Here is a 26,028-nt window from a genome sequence, read left to right as displayed (position 1 = left end):
CTTTTTATTGGAAACATAAAGTTCTCATCTGAGTGTTGGTACTTGCTCATTTTCTTTATCTCAATTAATGGCAACCTCTTCCTATGGTAACCGTTCCTTGCCTGTCACAGTCGGTTGTCAACTCTAGCTATTACCATCTTCCCAAAAGACCAGCTTCCCCAATGCATCCCCTGTACTGGCCAGGTTGTGTTACATTTGTATGTGTTCCTGCCTTAAAGACATTAGCCTCCCTTGTGGCGCTTGGGTGGTGCAGTCAAAATCCCTGGTTTTGGCTCAGGTTGTGATCTCTGGGTAAGGAGATGGAGTCCCGAGTTGGGCTGCAGGCTCAGTGCCGGGTCTGCTTGGGGCTCTCTCTCTCCCTCTGATTCTCTGCCCCTCCTCCCTCCTGCTCTCTCTCAAATAAATAAATAAATCTTTTTTTTTTTTTTTTAAAGATGTTAGCCTCTTGGGGGAGCGGGTGCGGATATTGAAGAATGTTGTTCCTGCCATGACTGCATTAACTCCCTTCCCTCTGTTACTTTCCAGCCACAGGACCATTGCTGGGCAGCATGTCCACCCACCCACTGGAATCAGGAATAAATGTAGAAGAGTTCGGTTTGGTTCAGCAGACAGAGCTGTGGTAGGTGTTGGGGTACAAAGTGAACAGATATTTTTAGTCTCCAGGAGCTCGTGCTTCAGTAATCTGTCTCATATTATCCTTCAGCATCATCCTGCCCACTTGGCTGCTCCTCTTTTGTTCGCTGTTGTGCGAGCTCTCAACATCCTGGCCTTGCTTCACACCTTTTCTCACTTTGTTCTTTAACCCTGGTACTAGATTTCTTTTTAATCACGGCCAACACCCCATCCCCAAGTGTTTCGGGGAGCCTCCAATTTAAGTCTCCAGAAAGCTTTCTGAGCTAAGTAAAAGACATTCTATACATTTAACTCTTTTTATTTTTCTAAATTACTAGATCATAAGCAGCAATAAAATAAAAGATGGCACCATCGTATCTGAAGTGTTCATCTGGGGGCAACAGGAATCCCTTAGTTTCTTGAGTAATTTTAAATTTCTATGTCATTGATTGGTGATATATGTTCTTAGCTATTTAAAAAAATTCAAAACAATAATGACATTTGAAAACAACGTAGGGAGAAAATATAATGGTTTATGGCAGATTTGTACATCTTAAGAATGATTTTGGATGAAATATTAAAACGGAGTCTTGGAAAGATCATAGAATGCGCCTATTCTTGCCTAAATAAAAAATTAAAGGAGGTTTTTTCTTGCTCCTCTCCTCAACAACAGCAAGAATTTATAGATTTATATAGATTTCTAAGAAAGTGGGACAGTCAGATCTGTGAAAATAGAAATAAAGAACATGGAAACTGTTGCAAAACGAAAGTATTTCTCTAGAACATTCAGATTATTTAAGACAATAATTTCATTTATCAGAAACACACATGCTCTGGCCTGGTTCTCTTCGGAGACTCTCCCGTTTCCCTTTCTTGAGATCAGGTAGGACTACCCCCCTCCCGCCTCCCCACTATGCTGCACTGTAGCTGGGCTTCCCAGAGCCTAGAGAAAAATTAAACTCTGGCGGTTGAATAAATGACCACTTTGTCTCTGAAAGTAGCCTAAACCTTATCACTTCTAATTAAACAAACAAAATCCCCCACATTTTACTGATTAATAGTTTTTCTATTTTTTCCTCCCATCATTTTTGCTATAATACCATTATATCTACTGTTCATTTTAAACATGCAGTATTTCAACTACATTTAGATTAACTAAGCTTCTCACGATCTGGTCTTGAAACTGAACTATCACCTATCGTAGTATATTATGAAGAAATACGTTTCAAGACGAACAAGTGATTTGCTATAATATAGGCCATTTTATGCAGGAAAATGTTTATACAGGAAAATGTTTCTAATAACACAGACATTCATGTGTGGGGTTTTGTACTCAGGTTCGGTAATTTATAGTTGCACCCAGAATGTTGCTTTTGGGGATCTTTTTTAAAATTTAAAACTCATATTATTACCTAATTGGTAGTCAGCCACTTCTTTTTCAACATATGAAGGATGTAGCTGTTAACTCTGTAGCTTGTTAAATAGATTCTGATTAGTCCACGATAACTGGTTGGATTCAATATTACCATGTCAAGCAAGTGGCCTGGTACTTCTGGTCTTTACAGAAAATTCCCAACTGGGTGGACTGCATGTCAGTGGACCTGCTAAATTTCAGTCATGTTGGTTATACTGTGTCAGCATATCCTACCTCCCCAAAGCTACGTCCTGCCAACTCACTCGCTATGGCTATTTGCCCTCAAGCATCTTTTTCAGGGTGTCCTTTACTTCTGTGTTCCTCAGGGTATAGATCAGAGGGTTGAGCAGGGGAATTACGAGACTATAAAACACAGAGACCACTTTGTTGGACTTCCATGAATCCCCTGCCTTGGGGTGCTGCAGGTACATGAAGAACAGGGTCCCATAGAAGATGATGACCACAGTGAGGTGGGAGGCGCAGGTAGAAAAGGCTTTGCACTTGCCTTCGGAAGACTGGATTTTTATAATGGAAAAGAGGATGCAAATGTAGGAGATAAGGACCGTCAGGAGGGATCCAGTGAGGTTCACTGCTGAGAAGATCAAGAGCTGCTTTTCTTTGTTGCCGGTGTCTGAACAGGAGAGGGCCAGGAGAGGGGGGTCAGCACAGTAGAAGTGGTGGATGATGTTGGAGTCGCAGAAGGACAACTGGAAAGTCAGAACTGTTTGTATTACAGAGTTCAGGAAGCCATAGGTGTAGACCCCTATCACCAACTCCTTGCAGACCCGCTGAGTCATAATGGCTGTGTAGATCAGGGGGTTGCAGATAGCCATGTAGCGGTCATAGGCCATTGTGGCCAAGAGGAAGCATTCAGTGGTGGCAAAAGCACTGGAGAAGTACAGCTGGGCAAAGCAGCCTGAAAAGGAGATGGTTTTTTTCTTCACCAATAAATTCTGCAGCATCTTGGGCCCAATAGAAGATGAGTAACAAACATCGATGAATGCCAGGTGGCTGAGGAAATAGTACATGGGAGTGTGGAGCTTCAAGTCCACCTTGATGAGCAGGATCATGCCAAGGTTTCCTACCAAGGTGATGAGATAAATTACCAAGAACACCACAAAGAGGGGAAGCTGGAGCTCTGGACGGTCAGTGAATCCCATAAGGACAAATTCCGTCACTCTGGTCTGATTGCCTCTTGCCATTTTGTTCTCTCTCTTGTTAGAAAAAGAAGAAATATGGCTTCAAAATGATTAGACTGAAAATAAAAGCTTCTTACCTCCTTGTTCCAGTAGCAGATGACAGAAATGTGCCTTTACAATCCCAGCATTACAGACTGTCATTAGCGATAGGGCTTTATTCTGCCAAAAGAGACTCAGAGGAGTCAGAGGCCAACCATTTTCTCTTCGGAGGGAGACTGACCAACTGACCTCCAGGTAAGATGCACCAAGTTACATGCCCAACAACACTGTATGAGAATGCTGGTTTTCCCACAAAACCCAGATCTTATCAAGTTTCAAACCTTTGCCACCATCATGGTGAATTCTGGGCAACTTGTGTCATCTTGATTTTTAAAAATGATGAGCAGGAGTTAATAACATTTTTCAAACAATTATTTGCATGTGTATTTCTTTTTCATGACTGCTCAGTCCGGTCCCTTTGATAATTCTCCCATTAGGTTGTGGGTCTTCTAAGCATTTTATTTACATGGACTCTTTGTTTATTAAGGAAAGCAGTCATTTGTTTGTTACGTGTATTGCAAATTATTTCTTAGTTTGTCACTCAACATTGGTGTGTTATTTTTTTTCTTTGTGCTACATGGTAAATTTTAAAGAGTTTGGTGTCAACTTTATCAATCTTGTTTTGAATTCTGACATAGTTAAATAAGCTTTCTTTGATTAAAAATTATTTTAAAAATTATCTCTTTCTCTATTCTGAGCTTTATCAGATTTAATTTTTTCAATTAGCAATAATCGCGCCTGAGATAAACCTCATTGGCTATGATACTGCCACTGCGCAAAGCTATCGGGTTTAATTTTTTGTTACAACCCTTGTTCTATCTGGAGTTTAATGTTGATATAAAGAATGAGGTAATCAACTCTTTTCACTTATTTACCCAAATAGCTAACCAGGTGTTCTAATGCCATTTGTTACTGTAACAATTTTCCAGTTGATTTTGTTGATTTAAAACTCCAGCCTTATCATAGAGTAAAACATTCATAAGTAATTGGGTTGATTTCTGATTCATTTTCTTTGTAGTCTCTTCTAGAACAAGGACCAAACATTGAAATGTAATACTGCAGTATTGATTTTAGTAACTGATAACAAAATTTCTGGCTATTTTCACATATATATTTTCCAGATGAACTTTGGCATTATTTTATCAAGTTCAAAAAATAATAATAATCCTGTTTTCACTTAGAATGTGATTGCATTGAATTGGCATGTTAATTTGCTGAGAATTGACAGCTTTGCATTCAAAATTTCTTTGAGTAAGGTATGTATGCCATTTATCAATGACTTTCCTAAATAGAGTTTTAAAGTTTTCTTTAAACTTTACAGATAAACATTCTATATATTTCTTTGAAGTCTATTTACAAATGTATCTTTTTGTAAAGGAAGCTTTTTTTTTTCATTTTGTGGGTTTTTTTGGGACTTTTTATATATAGAAAAGCTACCAATTTTTATAAATTAATTTTATAACTATCTTCTCTACTACAGTTTCCTATCATTTAAAAATAGTTCGTAGTTGATTCTTTTGGGTTCTTCAAATATAGATTCATATAATATGAAAAGGATACGAACTTCTTCCCTCATTTCTGTATAGCATCTCTCATTCCTTTCTCATTTCAACTTGTATTGGCTAGTCCTTCCTGATTAATATTAAAAATAGTGACAAAGGTAGCATGTCTTACCTTTTTTTTTTTTTTTTTTTAAGATTTTACGTATTTACTTGAGAGAGAGAGCAAGAGAGCACAACAGGGGAAACAACAGAGGGAGAGGGAGAAGCAGGCTCCCCGCTGAGCAGAGTCCAATGCAGGGCTCAATCCCAGAACCCTGGGATCAAATTTTTACCTCCCAACATTGTAAAGAGTGCTTCAAAAGCACAAGGGGGCTCTCAGGCACATAGACCTACCGGGTAGCCTGTACAACACAACTGGTGCTTGAGAAAGACAAGGCTTTAAATAACTGCCTGTATTTGGTGTGGGTAAAATACAGACTCTCTAGCAGCAAGCCTGCCATTGACACTGGCAGGGCCCAGGGCAAGAATAACAAATGGGGCCCTACGTATCTACACCGTAGTAAGTAAAAGTTAAACGTAAAGATAACAAATTGGTATGTTCCAGCTCTCCTCCTCAACAAATATACCTTTATAATGACCTGGAAGGCAGAATCCTTGGAGTTCATGCCGGGATGAGGTGGTGAGAGAACCTGCTTCTGGCCCACGGTGTGCCTTGCGGATGCGAACCTGCCAGCTCACATGATGTACCTGTTCACACCCCTGCGAAGAGCTATCCCTTGGCTTTTCTTAAGCCTGGAGTATGTAAACATTAGCATTGTGGTTTACTCTTATAAAGGTGATCTGGGAAAGAGACTCTTGTAAACTCTGAGGGCCATCTGGGCAAGGGTCTTGGTACCTGAAAGATGGTCTAGAAGGGAAGGATAGGATGAATGGGGGTTTGGGGGGGCACACCCCTTTGGCCTTGTCCCATGGAGTATGGTACAGTAGGAAGAGGCTCAGGATTGCCCTGAAGAATGTGGCCAAGGCAGGGTCCCTTTTGTTTGGCTCTAAGGGTAGTGTTGCCCGTAAGTAAATGCACCTCTGGGCTAGATAACTGAGGGCCTCATCCATTCTGAGGAGTTTGGCAGCCTTTGGAATGAACTGGGATGGTCATGGAAGATGGAAAGAACCTCAATTAGTGAAAGATGGATTCAAGGAGAACATTTTAGTAAGGGATAGTTGAGCAAAGAGTTGATTCAGAGCAGCTCAGAGCATGTTGAGGAGACTGTGAGCATCCTTTCTGTTAAGAGCAGTACATCTGAAAGAGATGAGTGAGAAACAAACTGATGGGGTGGGGCTGCCATATTGGGTAGAACTTCCCACGTCAGGGAGATTTTAATGACTAGATCAGTAGTGAATGTGGACCCATTAAACATCAGAACAGTAGAATGACTTGACCAGAGTTAAGCTTTCAGGGAGTTACTCTGGGAGCACGGGCAGGGTGGATAGAAGGGAGGGAGGGCGCCATCAGTAGGGACACCAGCTAGGATGTTAGGGCAAATAGATACCCCAAAGGCTGAGTCTATGTCGCTTGGCAATTGACTGAGATTCAAGTTTTAAGTCTGAGAGACCAGGATAATGATAACCTGAGAATTGATAGTTCAATTAAATTTTACTTTGTCTCTTTTTCTTTCCTAAGAATCTGACACAATTTAAATACACACACACACACACACACACACACACACACACACGCACGCACCAATAAAGTTGAGGACATACTGAGGAGAAGAAAAAGAAGCAGATTTACCGCTGTATTTATACAAGTCACTGTGAGGTAATGCTTTTAGTAGAAACAGAAATTCTGGGCTAGGAGTGGAGTAAGAGGGAAGAGTGTTGACTTCAGTCTGAGGGAATGGTGGATGGCTACCACACAGGCACAGCTAGCAATATCGATTTGGGAGCCATTAATGGACAGAAGATGGTAAAAGTTGTGGGAATCCATGAGACCAATCAGGGACAGAGAAATAGGTAACAGTAGGGGTTCAAGGACAGATCTTTGGGAAAATTATATCTTTAAGGTCTGGGGAAAGGAGTGGTTGTCTGAGGTGCTGGAAGATGTCCAGGCTAGCTCATATCAGGAAATGGTAAGGAGCTTTTTAAATATGGACCTTTCTAATACTCCTGGGTTACTCATAATAAACGTAGCCTATTTTGCTGTGGTCTTACTTGTCTCAGTAATGATTTCCAGCAAAATCAAACACTGAGATCTTTAGGAGTGGCACATAAGCAATCTTACTCAGTAAAATTTTGTTGTTCTGGATTCTATGCCCTCTAAAGGCAAGAGGACATGTTTTTATACTTATTTCTAGAATGGGACAAGACTCCCTGCCTCCCTTCAAAGTATAATGGCTCTTACTTAACGGTGATGCAGAACAAGTTGGTAACTCTAGAAAGACCCAAAAAGCCGGTGGACCAACACTAGCTGTATTTATCAGCTCTTGCATGACAGAATATTTTTCCTATGTTAGTGATCATTGACATAATTGCACATTTGCCTGTTCAGGTTCTAAGACATGGTTAATGCATCCTAATTTCTAGATTTTTAAAAAAGTTTCTTTTGGAGAAGCAAAATATTTATTCATCATTTATCCCATGGAAATGCTTTTTTTTTTTTTTTTTGCATTCAAAAATCTTCTAATTGAATGCTCTTTCTTAACAGTTTTCAACCCATTATAGATTCTGATTGTCTTCATGGGCAATTAAGTTTAAGGCTTACTGATGAGTGCTTAGTCTGTCAGTTCTTAGAATATAACTAGGCCTGATGATAAATTCCAGGAAAAACAAAATAACGAATTTCTCATAATAAGTATTTGACTTGTAATTTTCTACCTAAGAAAAGACTTATGGTTCCTTTAAAAAATAAACTACTGAGCATTCTGATTGATGACTCTCAAACTTAGTGATAATAACCAGTGATTATTTAAATACTTCTAATGTGCCCAGATTCATTCATTCTACTTTATACATTATTTTATTTAATACATAATTACCATTTCCCCCATTTTCTCATGAGGAAACTGAGACACAGAAATATTCAGTAATTTTTGCCAAATTTACAAAGTAGAGAAAGTAGATGAGCCAGAATTTGAAACCAGGTAGGATGATTTTGGAGTCCTCAGGCTAAACTACACTGCTTCTACATTATGATTCCTTTATGATATGGTATATATATATATATATATATATATATATATATATATACACACACACACATACTTGCAAACTTAGATTCCTATGAGAAAATTTAAAATGGGTTCAGTAATTTTTCTTCTTAGTCTGTTTGGGTACATTAAAACTTATTATGTTTAACTAATATATTCAAGAGTATTGGTTTGTGTTTGGTTGTGTTATTCAAGAGTATTGGTTTGTGTTTGAACAATTCAAACAACTTTGTTGAATAACCTAAGAAATCTTCTTAACCTCTGGGAAGGGAGGGGCGCATGAACTACTTTGAGAATCTGGTTAAAAACTAAGTATCTGTTTCTGAGAAAGTTTTACTCATTCAGTGATCTGCTTGTGATCTCAGAGATTTTGTGAGTTTATCAGGCCTGTGCTATGGTTTCCTAAGAGAATAACACGCTGACAAAAAATCCCAGCTTTTCCAAGTAAAAGTCAATCAACCCTTCCGCATTTGCTTCTCAGGTGGAAGCAACGCATGGCTGTCCTAACGCCCTGTCCTCTTCACAGTCCCAGACCTGAAACCCTTCTCTTGCCTGCCTTGTACTTTTTCCCATAGCAGCCTTGGAAATGAATAAAACTTACCAAGCACCTATCAGGAGTCAGTCAGGATTTCCAACGTTCTGGAAGCGTCCACTTCGAGTATTTCCAGTGAGACAAACAGATTTCTTCATATCTGACTGGGAGACTTGGCTTCTGTGTTCCATACCGACAAACCTGCGAGTATTTATAAAACGTAATGAGTCTGTTATCTCTTGTTATTTCAGAGCTTCCTGGGTACCAAGGGAACAGTATATACAGAGTTTCTAGGAGATATTTTACATTTGATTTAAGCCACCCTTGGGAGTAAAATCCCTGCATCATCCTGGTGACTAATGATGGCTTGCATTCTGATGCTTTAGTGTGTGTACTCAGGATGACTCTGAAGTCCAGAACCTTTGGTGTGATACTTGGAACTGTCTTCTTGCCCTTAGCAGGGTGTATGCAGTGGGTGGCCTTGAAGTTGTGGCTGGGGCAGGTGCCCAGCAAATACTTTATAGAAAAAAGTGTAAGGTTATGCAAAGATTATGTGCCTAGGATGCACATATGGGACATTTTCGTTTGCAGAGAAAAGGTGGCCTTGGCTAGCATATTTATAACAACAGACAACGAAAGAGAAAAGCATCTTCATTTACCCTCTGGCTATATATTTCCTGTTGAACCAAATTAAGGAATAAAGTCATATTCAAAGCCAGGTCAGCAACTAAATATTCTAATGGTTCCATAGGCTTCCTTCCCTTTCTCTCTCCCTTCCCAATTCCCCACCAGACTGAAATTGGGGCAATCAGTACACCCAATGTGTCCAGGGAAGTTCTCCAGTTTCTGGAACCTAGACCTCTAGGCCATTAGTTGAAGAGATGTGACCCATCCCATAAAGCATGGCTGCAAAGAACACTGCCCTCAACACTGGCCTTCAAAGCGAGGGAGCTAAGGTGAGAATGGTCTCCAACTGGAAAGTGCATTTGCTGTCTCTCAGCATTTCCCAAGTTCATTCCTTCACACCAAAGAGGAGGAAGCTAGAAGAGATATGTGCTTGTGTCAGACACAGAGACATGATTCCAGTGGCCTTTCCCAGTCAGCTTTGCCATTTTAAGTAACTTGTAGCAGGTAGATGTATGACTTTTCATTCTGTCTGGAGGAGAGAGTTTCTAGGCCATAGATGGTATAGAGTAAAATGCAGGTTTGATTTCCTGAGCTGAAGAAGTCCATCGTTTTGCAAACGCTGTATCTGATTACAAGCAGATTATCCTGACATTAAGCAATAGGACTTCTATTTTGAGAGTCCCTGGGACTGAAGGCCTGTCATGAGGGCTGGAGTAAGGGACAGAGGCAGAGAGTCAGCTAAACCACTGCCCTTCCTGTCATAACTCCCATCTAGTCCACGGTCAAATGATAATCAATGTGCCTTTTATTGAGAATTGGTTTTTCTATGGAAATTCTCATTCTCAAATGAGCTAGTTATAGGAATTAAATATCTGAGGGAGAGGTGGGGGGGACGGCTAGGCCTCGTAAAGTCTGTTCTTGCAGAAAGCAGATGACACATCTTGTCTGAGCAAGTGCCCAGCAGGAGGGAGGTTAGGAGAGAAACTGATACCAACAAAACTGAGGGAAACTAGCCATGGCACTTTGGGGCCAGAACTTACAATGTGCTCCATTCCTCAGCACAACCGGGAAAGAAGTTCTAGATCTAGGAGTGAGATTCTGAAGGGGAAGGTATTTTGAAGAATCCCTGGGTCATGAGATTTAATTGCAATTTTTAGGAAGGACTTGAGTTGAAGGAAGGTACACAATTCATTCATTCAGCTGGGGACAAACTTTAAAAGCGAACATTCTCTGGGGCGGTAACTGGAGGCGTAGCTCAAAACCTCTAGTACTTTGTTCTCCCACAACCAAGAACTCAGTCAGCTGTGAAGAACGGTGAGTTGGTGGGTGCTCTGAATTACCATGTTTGCCTTGGAGCCGCTGTTGCTTTTGGTTTGAGGCTTAATTACACATTTAGATTTTCCTTGGTGGAAAGTCCCCATCTTAATAGTGCAGAGTAAGTTCAGCAACTGGGAATGTTTATTTATAATTCTGTCCAAATGTTACCAAAATTTAAAAAGGCCTGGAAGAAAGGTGGGTGTTATTGTCTGAGTGGAAAAGCTCAACCTGCAGAGTAAAGAAAGGCTTCTTCCCTCTTGTATTTACTGTGTTTGTATTTGTGAGTCATATGCTCATGCTGTGACTTCCCATGAAACAGTTTTGCTGTCTGGCTTAAGGAAGGCCTCTTTATGATCTGAGAAAAGAGCTAATTTGGGCAGCAGTTATACTAGGGGTATTGCGTTTTGGATGCCTGAGGGAGGGCATCTGTCCGTGACTGATCTGAGTGACATCAACATACTGACCTGTAGGATTTGTTCAGTAATGTGCTATGAGAGAAAATTATTTTGCAGCAAAATGATACACCGAGTTCTTGGAAAGTAAAATTAATCTGATATGTATTTTCCTTCAGACAGCAAGGCCTGCAGATGAGAGTAATTCGGATTTTTGCTGTTTACACTTACATAAGCTCCAAATAAACAAGGTATGTTACACAACCTGAGAAATGAATGCCTTCTGTATTTACCATCCAGAGATCCCCACAGAAGGCAACAGAGAAAAAAAGGAGCAGTATAAAGAAAATTTTTATTTGAGAAAACAATAAAGAACCACTAAGCAAAATTTCTAAGATGGGCGGTTACTCTTGTTTTTCATGAAACATTTTGATATCCTGCATTTGATAAATAATTATTTTTGTAACTCATATTATCCCAGTTTCTAAGGCATGTGGCACCAGTTCAACTTAATTCTTAACAGCAAGAACTGCTTTCCTTTGAAGTCCATTCAACAGTCTTTTTCTTTGGTACTGTCTGTGGGAAATTCCTTCCCTAAGAATGCTTTGGGGCATGTGACAACTGATTCAAACATGTTCCTGCCCTTGGTCACCTGGTCCAAGTCAGGACAGGGCTTGCGCCAGTTTGTTTTGGAATTTCAAACAAGGAAGCTGGATGGACCCAGGAATGAGAAATCGAAAATGTAGCTTAAAAAAGGTTTCAGTGGGGAGAGTCATTGGGACTAAATCCAGGTTGAGGGAGATGAAAACACTCTTAGTAGCCCTGGGGATCTTTGTAGAGACATAACAACAAAAAAGCTGGTTCTCTGTTGTGCCAAATCCCTAACATCCAAGAGCTAGAGTCCGTGTAGCTATGTAAGACAAGAGATGGATGATGGGCCAGTCAGTATGCAGCAGTAGAGAGGCTACCATTACATGGGCCCTTGAACTCAAGGGAGTCCTGGACAGCAAGTTATTTTGGATTTCTTTAGACACCATGATTGCACAGTTCATAAGGTGGCCAGTGGATATGGATTCGCCATAGGATACTCTGGCCAAGAGACAATCATCCCTGGTGAGCAGAGCATGTAAGAAATTAATCTGTGTAAAGGTGCCCATGGTGATAATGGTTGTTTTCTGTAAGAGGAGACTGTGTAGAATGCAGAGGGGAAGACAGCGCCCCCTGCAGCCTAAAATGTGCATGAGACGAAGGAAATTCCAACCAAATTGGGGTATCAGAATTGTCTCGTTTCCATGCCAGGACGATGACATTCAAAGCTAAGAAAAACACAAAAAGGGAACTCTGATGTTCTTGATCTTCTGGAAACTCATGAAGGAGGTGTTTGGGTCTGGTGCACTGAATTTCTTCAGTCATTTTTTTTGTCCTTGAATTTTTTTCTTCTGGAGAAAGGTGGGGAATGAGAAAACATCAGACATTGAGGAAAACAATGAATAGACAGAGGGACTGAGTAGATGTAAATAGCATTCCTTTGGCACAGTTCTGGTGTCAGCTCCATACAGAGAAATCCCACAGTGTTAGTGTGTACAAACAACACTGAACATGATTTTTTTTTTTTTTAATGACATTTGCTCCTATGGATCTTCTCTTTAAATCCTATTTTCTCTGACTGCTTCCTTGAATTACACCACGACAGGCATACATTTTGATAATACTCCACCTACACTAGAGACCAACTGTAGCAATTGATTTCTGAAGAAGAAAAACGTCTGGGTAAAAGGATGGTCTAAAATGCTCAATGGAAGGAATTCTGATGCTATATCATGATTTTTTATAATCCAAGAAGATATTAAAATATCAGTTACCCCGGGCACCTGGGTGGCTCAGTGGGCTAAAGCCTCTGCCTTTGGTTCAGGTCATGATCTCAGGGTCCTGGGATCGAGCCCCGCCTGGGGCTCTCTGCTCAGTGGGGAGCCTGCTTCCCCTCCTCTCTCTGTGTGCCTCGCCACCTACTTGTGATCTCTCTCTATCAAATAAATAAGTAAAAATCTTTTAAAAAAAATCAGTTACCCAGCTGAGTAAGTAAAAGCAGTCACACACCAAGTTATACCATCATAAAATTTCAAATCCTAAAAACTTTCTAGAAAGAGAGAGCAAGAGAGATTTTTAAAACGGTATTAGAAAGCACCAACATACCTCACAACAGCTCTGCTCAAAACTGGAAGACAATACGTTGGCTCAAAATACTCAAGTAAAAGTATTTCTTTCCAGCCAAGAATTCTATAACTAGCCAAATCATTACGTGGTTGTGAAAGATAGAAGAAATATATTTTCAAACTTGAAAAAAAGATGTTAAGGCACAACTGGCATGGGCACTGTTGACATCTTCATATGACTTAAAGCATAATGTGAGATGAATAGAGACCGAATGAATCCGATAGAATGTTGGCATTTGGTACTCCAGGTGTATCCTCCTCCCCCACGGATAGACACTCAAAGCATATTCATTGCTAGACTGAACCCTCACATCCTTTTCTTTCTTACTCCTTTCAACACCAATTTATGTGGGAAACGTCCTTTATTGATCAACTGAATATCTACGATAGAGCAGTAAGTAGCTAATTCATGCTGCCAAGCTGCTGTTACATACTCAGCTCTATAACTGTCTCCATTCTATTTTCAGAATCACTTTAGCTTATTCACAGACACATGGAGTTAAATAAGAAAACCTTTTCGCTTCAGTCCATGTACTTAGTTACGCCCAATTTCAAGTTCCGTTTTTGCACATTGCATATTGCTTTTGCATTTGTGTTTGTACTATTATGTGTTTGGATACTTCTCTCCCAAGCACTTAATCAGTAAATGCACAAGCTTAAAATATACTTTGTGTGTAATTTGACAAGAAAAACAAAAATTGAAACACTCATCTCCTTAATTATTAGAATTCAGCTGAGAAAAGCAATCCGCTAAAACAGGACAGAGTAAGACATCTGTGACGACCGAATGTGAAGATGTTGATAATTGTTTTACTGTCCAACAACCTAGTAAGAGAGTCAGTATCTTTTTGGCCATGGGCTATTTCCACAAAAGTAATCTTTTTATATGAGTTTAAAAATGTCTTCTTTAGCCTCATTTTTGTTCTTCTAGCTAGCTTCACTATAAGTCAGATTCTATTTGCTTGAAACCTAGATCCTACCCTTCCTAGAATATCTCTCATCCTTCACTTAGTCAGTACGTGTACATTTGCCAGAAAACAGCAGACATGGGTGATTGTTTCCAAGCGTGTGTTGATTCCTGAATGAAACCTGCCCAGATGGCCCCTTTCAGTGGTAGGGCAAGCTTCAGGTTCAGACAGTACTTACCAGTCATCCCTAAAGCCATTAAGAGAGATTTTAGAATTTTTATTAAAAATGCCAGATTTGTTTCATTTCAAAGAGCCAGGGAGTTTCAGGCCTCTAAGTGGGAGAAGATGAATTTCTCTAGTATTCATAATTTCTGATTGAATACATATATATAGTTAAGAATGTATATATAATAGAGAGAGAAAGAGAGTTAAGAATTAATGACATGCCCTGCTGCTCTAATGTCCCCATTATCAGGGAGAAGTGCTGTGCCTTGCAGATGTATTACCTTGAGCTGTTGGGGGAGACAGAGATAGGCAGAGACAGAGTCTCACCAACTAGGTCTCTGGGGCTAGTCTTCAGTTCTGCACCTCAGCTTCAGTTCCAAATATAGGAGATGTGAATCCCTGAACGAATCCTCAGCCTCAGTGTGGTCTCTGAAATTGACTATGAGCAATGTCTGCCCGGTTCCCCGAGGAGTCATTAAAACCATCTACTCTGCGCCAACTAATCCAAACCCAAAGTCTAGTTTCAGGAAAACAACTTCCACATCAGAGGCAAGTAATTGTTCTAATGAGCTCACAAATGTCTTTGCTTATAATTGCAATAAGGTAAGAAAGCCTTGGCTTCAGAGCCACCATACTAGTAGGACTGAATAATAATGATAATAAGAACTAAGAGTAACATCATAGTAGTAGTAGCAGTATATTAATTTTAGTGCAAACATTCTTTCTTCCTGTCCTAGTGGAAAACAGTGAGTCACAGAAGCTTCTGTTATGGCTGGAGCAGTGAGGGGGCCAGGGTTCCAGAAGCAGAACAATGCCTATTTGATTTTTTTTAGAGAGAGAGTGAGAAGGAGGGACACAGGGAGAGAGAGAATCCCACCACACAGGTCTCCATCTCATGACCCTGAGATCATGACCTGAGCTGCAATCAAGAGTCTGACACTCAACCACCTGAGCCACCCAGGCGGCCCGCAGTGCCCATTTTAAATTGGGTTACTGGTGGGGTGCCTGGCTTGCTCAGTCAATAGAGCTCGCAACTCCTGATCTCCGGGTTGTGAGTTTGAGCCCCACACTGGGTGCAATTTACTTAAAAATAAAATCATTTTAAGAATTGAGTTGTTTGTTATTGAATTGTAAGTGCTATTTCTTTATAATTTGCTACGAGGCCTAATCAGATATGACATGCAAATATTTTCTCCTATTCTTTGTGTTATTTCTCCGCTGATGGATAGTTGCCTTTGAAGTACAAAAGTTGTAACTTTAATATAGCAAATTAGCCTATATTTTCTTTTGTTGCTCATGTTTTTGATATACCTAAGTATCCATTACTAAGTCCAACATCATGAAAAATGGAAGGAGTGGAACATATATGAATGTGTATATTAATATGAATGGTGGAGGTATACAGAGTGTCAGTTGAGGACTACATAAGAACTTAGGGCCAATGAGAAAAATGGTACAAGCTGTAGAAATAAAAATTTTAACCATTAAGCTATTTAATTCAGCCTTGATTAGAGTTATAACCACAGGGCTTGTATCAATAGCTGCAAATTTGAAAGATTAAGAAACTGCATTTTTAAGTAACAATAGACTTTGAGATGAAAATCCACTGAATTTTCCATTATAACTTTGTATAGATACAAGTAAAACATTGGAAAAATATTTTTCACATATATGTGAACTAAGGACCTATTTTGAGGGCGTATTTATATATATATATTTAAAGATTTTATTTATATATATTTATTTAAAGATCTTATTTATTTAATTGACAGAGAGAGAGACAGTGAGAGAGGGAACACAAGCTGGGGGAGTGCGAGAAGGAGAAGCAGGCTTCCCACCAAGTGGGGAGCCTGATGTGGGGCTTGATCCCAGGACACTGGGATCATAACCTGAGCCAAAGGCAGATGCGTAATGACTGAGCCACCCAGGCACCCCAAGATTTATATTCCTTACTTAACTAGAATAAAGTTGAGATGCTTACTTTTAATAAACTTGCTGGTGAGATTCTGTTTTAGCTCTACTTGTTTATTGCTATATATCTTTCAAACTTGATACTTGCTTGTCGGTTGTGAGAAATTATTAATTTTTGTTTTAACTTTGCAGAATATTGAACTAAATTTATTCTGTTTTGGTATCTCACCCTTGATTTTTTTTTTTTTAAGATTTTATTTATTTAGTTGACAGAGAGATCACAAGTAGGCAGAGAAGCAGGTGGGGGGAGGGGGGAAGCAGGCTCCCTGCTGAGCAGAGAGCCTGATATGGGTCTCCATCCCAGGACCCTGAAATCATGACCTGAGCCGAAGGCAGAGGCTTAATCCATGGAGCCACCCAGGTGCCCCCCCCTTTTTAAAGATCACCCTTGATTATTCTGTTCTGACCTTGTTATAAGGAACTCAACCAGTAATATCTGAGGTAATTCTCAGACTTGGAAAAAACCACTGTTTTTCTCCTTATAACAATTATGTTCAAATTAAATAAATAGGGAAAATAGCAGTAAAGGTTCTAGTCATTAATTCCAATGGGGGTGGGTAGTATCCTCCCCAGAACTACTAAGTAATTCTCTGGACATTGACTGAGTGTCATACAATTCAACTCAGTTCTGACGCTATCTACCTGGAGATAACATTAGATCCTACACGTTAAGGGCACAGTCCCACAAAACTCCCTCCCCTTCCTCCCCATGACCTAACTTCCACTGTCAGTCCCAAACCCAGATATCACCTGTGTGTCTGACCCTCCAGCTATGGGGTAGAGGTTCCTACAACCCTTGCTTGTACTTCAGACAATAGTCACAAATTCAGGTGGTTACCTGTACTTCTGGCTGACTGATTCTAAGTTAGAGGTTTCTACTACCCCTACCTCAAGTTTGATTAATTTGCTACAGCAGCTCCCACAACCCAGAGAAACATTTTATATATTACATTACTGATTTATTATGTAAGGATATAACTCAGGAACTGCCAGATGGAAGAGATGCACAGGGCATGGGAAAGGGTGTGGAGCTTCCCTGCTCTCTGAGCACACCACTTTCCCCAAATCTCTATGAGTTCACCAATCTGGAAGCTCTCCAGCCCCTCCCTTTGGGGTTTTATGGATGCTTCATTACCTGGGCCTGATTGTTTACAGTGGCTAATTCAATACCCAGCCTCTCTCTCTTCCCCAGAAATCAGGGGGTGGACTTGGAAGTTTCACTCCTCTTATTGCATGGTTGTTCCCCAACCCCCACTCCCAACACAGAACCCATCCCAACGTGCAATCCCAGAGTCACCTCATTAACACAACAAAAGGCTCCTTGGTTGCTCTCACCACTTAGGAAATTCTGAAGGTTTTAAGAACTCTGTCCTAGAAACCAAGACCAAGACCAAACATATATTTCTTATTATTCATCACAAGCAAAACACAGGAAGAAATCCTAATTTTTCTTTAGGAAAGCATTTTATTTACAGACACTGGGGTATCTTAAACATGAACTAGTTTAAAGAGTCAAAAATGTTTCCCTGTTAGAAATTGGAATTTGGATTTGTGAAGACCTGGTCAGTGGGCCATTGTTTTCTTTACGAGCCACTTTAACTAAGGGCTCAATTATTTGATAGTTCAAAAAATGAATAATAGTAAATCCTTTTAATAAATAATTCCCTCTGGTTGTTGTGCAGAAAGGCAAATGTGCTTATAGGAAAAGCAATAAAGGGGCACCTGGGTGGCTCAGTGGGTTAAGCTTCTGCCTTCGGCTTGGGTCATGATCTCAGGCTCCTGAGATGGAGCCCCTCAACGGGCTCTCCACTCAGCAGGGAGCCTGCTCCCCCCTTCTCTCTCTCTGCCTGCCTCTCTCCCAGCTTGTGATCTGTCAAATAAATAAATTTAAAAAAAAAAAAGGAAAAGCAATAAGCACAACTACTGCAGTGTTGATGATGTAGGAAAGACCTTAGGGTTTGAAGTTGACAGCCAAGAAAGAATTCTTGAGATGGTTTTGGTGCAAAAAGATGGTTTTATTAAAGCATGGGGACAGACCTGTGGGTGGTAAGAGCTGCAGGAGGGGCATGAGGGATAGCCCATTATATACTTTCAAGTTGGGAGGGAGTCAGGGAGAGCGTAAGTCTCTGAAGAATTTTGGAAGCAAGGTTTCCAGGACTCTGAGGGGGCTAGCTGTTGTTGGGAAAAAGTCATTTATTAACGTCTAATGAAATCTTAGTCATGATGATGAGGGAGCAAAAGATAGCTGAAGACAAAGCAGAAGCTGGCGCCCTACACTCCATCTCCCCACCCCCCATGTGATATGTGGGACATTCCTCAAGCACTCCTGGCTGCTCTAAAGGAAGAACAAATGGTTCACTGACAGAGATCCCAGTCCTGCAGGCCAGGAGTCTCCCCCAGTTTGCAAATGTCTCAGGGATTTACAAGGAAAAAGCTTTCTTACTAATAGCCTAACTTTCAAAGATCCATAACTCAGTTTCCTGGAGCCCTAAAATCACCTTCCCCTCCATGAAATTGAGGGAGGCTGAGGCAGAAGAAAATGTAAATAAAATTGAATTTCTTTTGAACCTGTAGCCCACTGACAAGGACTGTGATAGGAGGAATGTAACATTACTCCAAGAAGCTCCCAACTGTCTTCACATTAGCGCATCACTAGAGGGAAAAGCAGCCTTGGCTTGACAATATTCACGGCTCCAGTATCCTGAGTCTTCTTTAACAGATGACAGTCCTTCTGGACACCTCCTTTGTTCTCATCTCCCCAACTCCTGAGTAATAATCAGCCCCTCCTCCAGACCACAGTGCAGCAGCTCTTTCTGCCCACTATCTCTGTGCTTTAATAAGACCACCATTTTGCACCAAAGATGTCCCAAGAATTCTTTCTTGGTCTTTGGCTCTGGATCTCACCCCACCCAACCTCACCTATATTCCCAAACCCCATCAGTGAGACCCTTCAGATGTATATCGGTGGGCCACAGGCTGGGGAGATGATTGCCAACACATATCTTGGGGTGCTTAGAGATAAAGGAAATTTCTACAGGAATTTTTATATGTTAAATTAGACTTATAGATCTTGGGGGTTGGGCGAAGATTGCCTTTTGCCCTTAGCAAAGTATTAACACAGAGGTGGCTGAGTTCCTGGAGGAATGTCTACTCTGCCTATTTCAAGGACTTGTCAGGGAGCTGTAGGTAGGAAGGAAATTTAAAGTTTTTTCTTCTGCCTTGTTTTCCACATCATTGAAATGCAAAGAAGTGGATACATTTGATAGGAACTTAGGAGGTAAAATCAACAAGAGCTGGTTATTGATGAACACAATGATGAGGCAGCAGAAGGTTTAGCTAAGGACAAAGCACAAGCTGTCACCCCGCAAATCCTCCCACCCCCACCTCCTAGGTGGGACAAATGTGATATTCCTCCAGGAAGTTCCCAACTGTCCTCATGTTAATGTCTTGCTAGAGAGAAAAGCAACCTTAACTGGACAATGACAAAACCTCCAGTATCCTGCGAGTCTTTAACAAATGAAAATCCTTTTGAGACCTCCCTTTTCTTTACCTCCCCCAAGTCCCAAGTATATAATCAGCCATCCATCACAACCCTAGGGCAGCAGCTCTTTCTGCCCATGGGTCCCATCCCCGTGCTTCAGTAGAACCACCTTCATCATCATTAGCCATCAGAGAAATTAAAATCAAACCCACATTGAGATACTACCTTATACCAGTTAGAATGGCAAAGATTAACAAGGCAGGAAACCACAAATGTTGGAGAGACCGTGTAGAAAGGGGAACCCTCTTACACTGTGGATGGGAATGCAAGTTGGTGCAGCCACTATGGAAAACAGTGTGGAAATTCCTCAAAAAGTTAAAAATAGAGCTACCCTGTGACCCTGCAATTGCACTACTGGGTATTTACCCTAAAGATAAAGAAGGGCCATCTGTACCCCAGTGTTCATAGCAGCAATGGCCATAGTCACCAAACTGTGGAAAGAACCAAGAGGCCCTTCAACAGATGAATGAATAAAGTTGCAGTCCACATATACAAGGGAATATTACTCAGCCCAACAGAAAGGATGAAAACCCAACTTTTGTATCAACATGGATAGAACTGGAGGAGATTATGCTGAGTGAATTAAGTCAAGAAGCGAGAGTCAATTATCATATCGTTTCACTTACTTGTAGAGCATAAGGAATAACATGGAGGACATTAGGAGAAGGAAAGGAAAATTGAATTGGGGGAAATTGGAGGAAATCAAAGACGAACCATGTGAGACTGTGGACTCTGAGAAACAAACTGAGGGTTTTAGAGGGAAGAGAGTAGGGATATGGGTGAGCCTGGTGGTGGGTATTAAGGAGGGCACTTATTGCATGGAACACTGATTGTTATATGCAAAAAAATGAATCACAGAACACTACATCAAAAACTAATGATGTATTTTATGGTGACTAACATAACACAATTTAAAAAAAATTATAAAAAGATTAAACAAGTTACAAACCATTAAAAACAAAACAAAACAAAACACCAAAAAACCCCACCTTTTTGCACCAAAGACATCTCAAGGACACTTTCTTGGTCATAAGTTCTGGACCCCACCCCATTGAACCTCACCTATATTCCTAAACCACATCAACAGGACCAGAAATTAGGATCCCAAGTACTTACCTGGTGCTCAGTGGTGTGGGAAATAAAGGCAGAGGAAATGTTGATAAAACAAATGTCCTTATTACCTGCAGCCCATTGACAAACAGGAAATTCCCAACTGTCTTAATGTTAATGCCTTGCTAGAAGGGAAAACCATCTTAGTTGGACAATAGCAAGGCTCCCAGTATCCTGTGAGTCTTCTTTAGCATATGAAAGTCCTTTTGGAACTTCCCTTACCTTTACTTCCCTGGACCCCAAAGTATATAATCAGTCTCTCCTCACAATCCAGGGCAGCAGTGTTTTCTGCCCAGGGGTCCTGTCCCCAAGCTTTAATAAAACCATCATTTTGCACTAAATATGTCTCAAAAACTCTTTCTTGGCTTTTGGCTTCAGACCCCACCAACCTCACCAACATTCTAAAAACTCCATCACTCAGGACCTGACCGTGGGCCAGTTTTAGGGAATTAGGCATTGTTAAGGGGAGAAAGAAAACTGAATCAAGGACTGGCTGGAACTAGTGGTAATCACAGAGTCACTCAAGTCTTGAAGTTGACTAGACAGCAGTTCCAGTTAAGAGCACACCTTCTAGCTCATAGTCTGACCTGCATTTTGAACCAGGATTTAGTTTTATCATTTGAGCACATTTGGACGAGTGGCTTAATCTAAGCCATAGTTCTCTCTTGGTAAAGTTAAAATAATGGAAATACTTTGTTTACCAAATTATTATGAGGATTAAAAGAGAAAATGTAAGTAAAAAATCAAGCACAGTGCTCAGTAAGGAGTCAAGTCTGAATGAAGGTTGGCTAGTATTATTACTGGAAAATCCATCAGGGGTGCATCAGGAAAGTAAGATATGACTTTCTACAATTTGGTTTAGCAAGGGAATTTGATTGAGTATTCAGGTTGAAGACAGCTGTTTCTACCATCATCCTTCTAGTCGGATAAGCCCCTAGCCGGTCAGTAGTCATCCCTTTGAGGCACGCAGGCTAAGTCTGATCAGAAAGTCATCCCAAACATGTTTTTACTTCGTAGTTCCCTATGTATACACAGTTTTAAAGATACTCATTTAAAACTTTTTGCTAGAAAAGAATGTACACTTGTTTAAAAATTATGTTATTTAAAATTCAGCTTTACATGACATTCCCCCCTTCCCCATTACCCCAGGTATCTAATGGAGTACCTTATCTATATCATTATAAAATACTCAGAAAATGAATACATTTTGAATGAATGGAACTCAAGTTATATATCTTTAGCATTCCTTAACCTGAAATATCAAAGTACACTTAGAGCCAATATTTAACCATAATTTATTATATTACACTTCCAATAATTATCAAACAAAAGTGCACCAATACCTAGATAAAAAGAAAAAATAAAGAGATCACTTGAGAATTGACAGAACCCTTAAAGTTTAGTTGTGTCTGTGTGAAGGGAACTGCTTGATATTTACTGAAGAATGTGATAATGATCCCTGGTGCTTTTAAATTCACATTTCAATCACTAGAATCTTCAGAGATTTATTCCCCAAAACAAACAATAATATAAGATAGCACAACTGCCAAATAACCATGACTGAATTTCTCGCTCTAGGATGAATGAATTCTTATTTCAAGAGGTAGGATTTTGGCTTCTGTGACTTCATATGATTCTCTAAAGTTGTATCTGTACTCTCAAGTTGTCGTGAAGAAACAGAGCAGATGTAACCCATCTGCTAACAAGGGACCTGAGCTGAATTAACCTATGGTCTATTTAGTGCATATAAACAGGCATACTTCCAGGTACCAGGATTCATCATGTATCCACTCCTAGGACCAGAAATGCATGTGGTCATCTTACACCATCTAAACCTGGAACTCAGCAATAATGCTAATAAATTCACTAGCCTTGAGAGGCTTTGGGGACTTGCTGATAGTAAATATCTTGTGGAAAGTCTTCCTTATGGTTCTGAACGTTTTAGCTGACAGACAAGCAGATACCATGGACAAAGTCTAGAATATAAAGCCAGAAAACATGGAGATGAGATTCCATCTGGCCACTCACTGGTTGGACATGGGAAACTTCTTAATTTCTCAGGCAGGAAGTTTATTCAGCTGTACACCATAACAAAATAAAATTATTTTATTCTAGAATTCTCCAATGAGAAAGCATTGCTACATTAGAAAATGATTTTGTTTGAATAAATGTAGTTTAATTATGTCCTAGATATTAATAATGTTTTGCCTAGTAGATTGACATCAATCTCCTTGATAAGACAATATTTTAATTGTAAATATTACATGTACATAATAAATTCACAATAGGTGACTTTTCGTTTATAACCTTAATTTGAAATTCCTTTTTTTTCCCCTTGTCCTATCAAGAAAATCATATTTCTCCTTTTTAAGAAATGGTCTTATTTTACAGATTTTGTGAACTTTGTGATTAACTAGTACCTTTTTTTATATGTTAGCTATCCTCAAGTAGAAAGGTTAATTCGTTATCCACCTATTTCCAAGAGACTGCTTCATCTTAAGTATTATTTAATTTTGTTTATAGCATAGTCACCGAAGGAATGAACTAGATTCAAACTGTCTGGGATTCATATCTTGATTCTACCACGTGCTATGTAAACTTAGATAAATTACTTAATATTTTTAAGGTCAGTTTCTTCATCTATAAATCACATTAAAATGCTTAATATTAGTTCATAGAAATTAAGGAACTGTATATACAAAATTCTTAATCCTGTGCCTACCACTTAGTAAGCATTCAATAATGTTAGCTATTACTCAAGACTCCATTAAAATGTTTAAATATAGGCTATTATACACATTTTTATCCTTTCTGTTAGGCTTACCATTCCTTTTGTTCTTTATGTAAATCTTATGTTTTTAACCTTTAGCTTTAAAGCTACTTTGAACACATTTTATAAATAACATAAAGAGAAAAGGGTATATTATTCGAGGGTTTCCTAGTTTCTGCTGAACACAATTCTTAAAATACAGAATACTCATATAAACACATTTTTTACTCTAAAATTTTATGTAAGATAAATAAATTTTTTAAAGTAAAAAGAATTAGTTCAAACTTAGTTTAAATATTTGCTTGTTTATAATAACGTCTTTGTGTATTAACGAAAATGAAGCCATCAAATTTATAACTCCCATAATGTTTTCACCACAGGTTCATTTGGGGAGCTGCTCCATTGTCTCATGGATTCCTTGGGGGGTGGGAACCACACTGCAGTGACAGGGTTCATTTTACTGGGCCTAACCGATGACCCTGTCCTTCAAGTCATCCTCTTCCCGACCATCCTCTGCATCTACCTGGTGACCATATCTGGTAACCTTAGCACAATCATTCTGATCAGAATCTCCTCGCAGCTTCACCACCCTATGTATTTTTTTCTGAGCCACTTGGCCTTGGCTGACATAGGCTATTCATCTGCTGTCACACCCAACATGCTTGTAAACTTCTTGGTGGAGAGAAATACCATCTCCTATCTTGGATGTGCCATCCAGCTGGGTTCAGTTGTTTTCTTTGGGTCAAGTGAGTGCTTCCTGCTGGCTGCCATGGCATATGAGCGCTTCGTGGCAATCTGCAACCCATTGCTTTATTCAGCCAAAATGTGCACACAAGTTTGTGTTCGCCTACTCACAGTGACTTACATAGGTAGTTTTCTCAATGCTTCCTCTTTCACTATTTGCTTCTCATTTTTCCTCTTCTGTGGACCAAATCAAGTCAACCATTTTTTCTGTGATTTTGCTCCTTTAGTTAAGCTCTCCTGTTCTGATAGCAGTATCCCTGCTGTTGTCCCCTCATTTACGGCTGGCTCCATCATCGCGGTCACTGTGTGTGTCATAGCAGTCTCCTACATCTGTATTCTCGCCACAATCCTGAAGATGCGCTCCACTGAGGGACGCCGCAAGGCCTTCTCCACTTGCACGTCCCACCTCACAGCAGTTACTCTGTTCTATGGGACCATCACATTCATCTATGTGATGCCCAAGTCCTGCTACTCAACTGACCAGAACAAGGTGGTGTCTGTGTTCTACCTGATAGTGGTCCCAATGTTGAACCCCCTCATCTACAGCCTCAGGAATAGTGAGATGAAGGGGGCGCTGAAGAGGGAGCTCACCAGAAAAATATTTTCTTAGTGAAGCTTTTATATAGTATTTGATAAAATACCATAAATATAATAATAAAATATATTTTATTATAAATATAATAAATATAAATAATAAAATGATATATTATTATAAATATTATATTAAATATAATAATATAATATAAATATAATAATAAAATACATTTTATTTTATAGTATTTGATAAAATACCATAAATATAATAATAAAAATTATATTTATGTGGTCTAAGTATGTCTAAAAATTATATATATGTGGTCTAAATATGTCGGTCCGTATGTCAGCCAGCATGGAGGTTTTAAAGTCGGGGGGGTGGATTTTCTGATACCAATTTGTAAATCAGGCTTATAGTAAGTTACCACCAACAAAATTAATTTAAATTACGAACACAAATTGGTTCACATGAAAACATACCTAATCAACTAAAAATCCTTTATAAGTTTTCTTCTTATTTTTTCAAAAGCAGTTCTCTGCATTAATCAAGGTTATTGTACCTCCATACCTTTAAGACTAAGTCCATTTCAGCAGAAGTTAACCTGAAATGAGCATAATTATTATGACTGAATACATTTTGAAGGGAAATGACCAAGTGGAACCAGACAGTAAAACTACTGGAAACATTTTTTGCAGTAAAGTTATCTGCTGGGAATGGATACTGTTGACCCAGAAATGTTGGCATTTGTTCCCCATCCCTGGTTCCAGCCTCGTTGAAGGGGACCTCATAAAAGAACAGGATAGGATGTTCCTGACCTGTGCATGCTTCCATCAGGTAAAATAGGTGTCTTCTCTGTGGGAGTGAGCATGACTCCTGAACTTCTCAGGGCCTAAGGGAACAAACAACTCTTGAAGTGACTTGTTCATGGGCAGACTCACATCCTATGAAGGAAGTTAGAGGGGACTGGATTGTGTTTCCTCCATAAAGCTTAACTTATCTTTATGTACTGACTACCACCTTATTTCTCTTCCCCAGTCCTCTCTTTAATGTTTTAAACCAAAGTGCTTTTGTCTAATGAAATTCAAGGACAGATCATCTCAAACAGAGGTATCATTTCCTACCCCAAATTCCTCCCTCCAATATTCTGTATCCCAGCAAGAGGCCCCTCAGTCAG

At 39.7% G+C, this 26,028-nt stretch overlaps 2 protein-coding genes and 1 pseudogene across 2 annotated transcripts; 1 reads left to right on the top strand and 2 right to left on the bottom strand.

The window, feature by feature from the left end:
- Positions 1-2,298: 2,298 nt before the first annotated feature.
- Positions 2,299-8,662, bottom strand: LOC116599838 (olfactory receptor 1030-like). Its single transcript, XM_032359802.1, has 2 exons — positions 8,571-8,662; positions 2,299-3,240 (listed from the first exon to the last, which is right to left on the bottom strand). The coding sequence occupies exon 2, from the start codon at positions 3,226-3,228 to the stop codon at positions 2,299-2,301; it is 930 nt and encodes a 309-aa protein (XP_032215693.1). The 5' UTR covers positions 3,229-3,240; positions 8,571-8,662.
- Positions 3,920-4,047, bottom strand: LOC116600518 (annotated as a pseudogene).
- Positions 8,663-23,984: 15,322 nt separating the features above from the next.
- LOC116600248 (olfactory receptor 502-like) lies at positions 23,985-24,929 on the top strand. Its single transcript, XM_032360380.1, has one exon. It carries the CDS (start codon positions 23,985-23,987, stop codon positions 24,927-24,929), a length of 945 nt encoding a protein of 314 aa, XP_032216271.1.
- The last annotated feature ends 1,099 nt before the right edge of the window (positions 24,930-26,028 follow it).

Source organism: Mustela erminea, chromosome 9 (genome assembly GCF_009829155.1).
Source record: "Mustela erminea isolate mMusErm1 chromosome 9, mMusErm1.Pri, whole genome shotgun sequence".
NCBI lineage: Eukaryota > Metazoa > Chordata > Mammalia > Carnivora > Mustelidae > Mustela > Mustela erminea.
Note: the sequence above shows the minus strand (reverse complement) of the source record. Positions and strands in the feature narration are given on the sequence as shown.

Excerpts from the sequence above, each read along its gene's own strand:
- LOC116600248 (XM_032360380.1), top strand. The coding sequence starts at position 23,985 with ATGGATTCCTTGGGGGGTGGGAACCACACTGCAGTGACAGGGTTCATT.
- LOC116599838 (XM_032359802.1), bottom strand. The coding sequence starts at position 3,228 with ATGGCAAGAGGCAATCAGACCAGAGTGACGGAATTTGTCCTTATGGGA.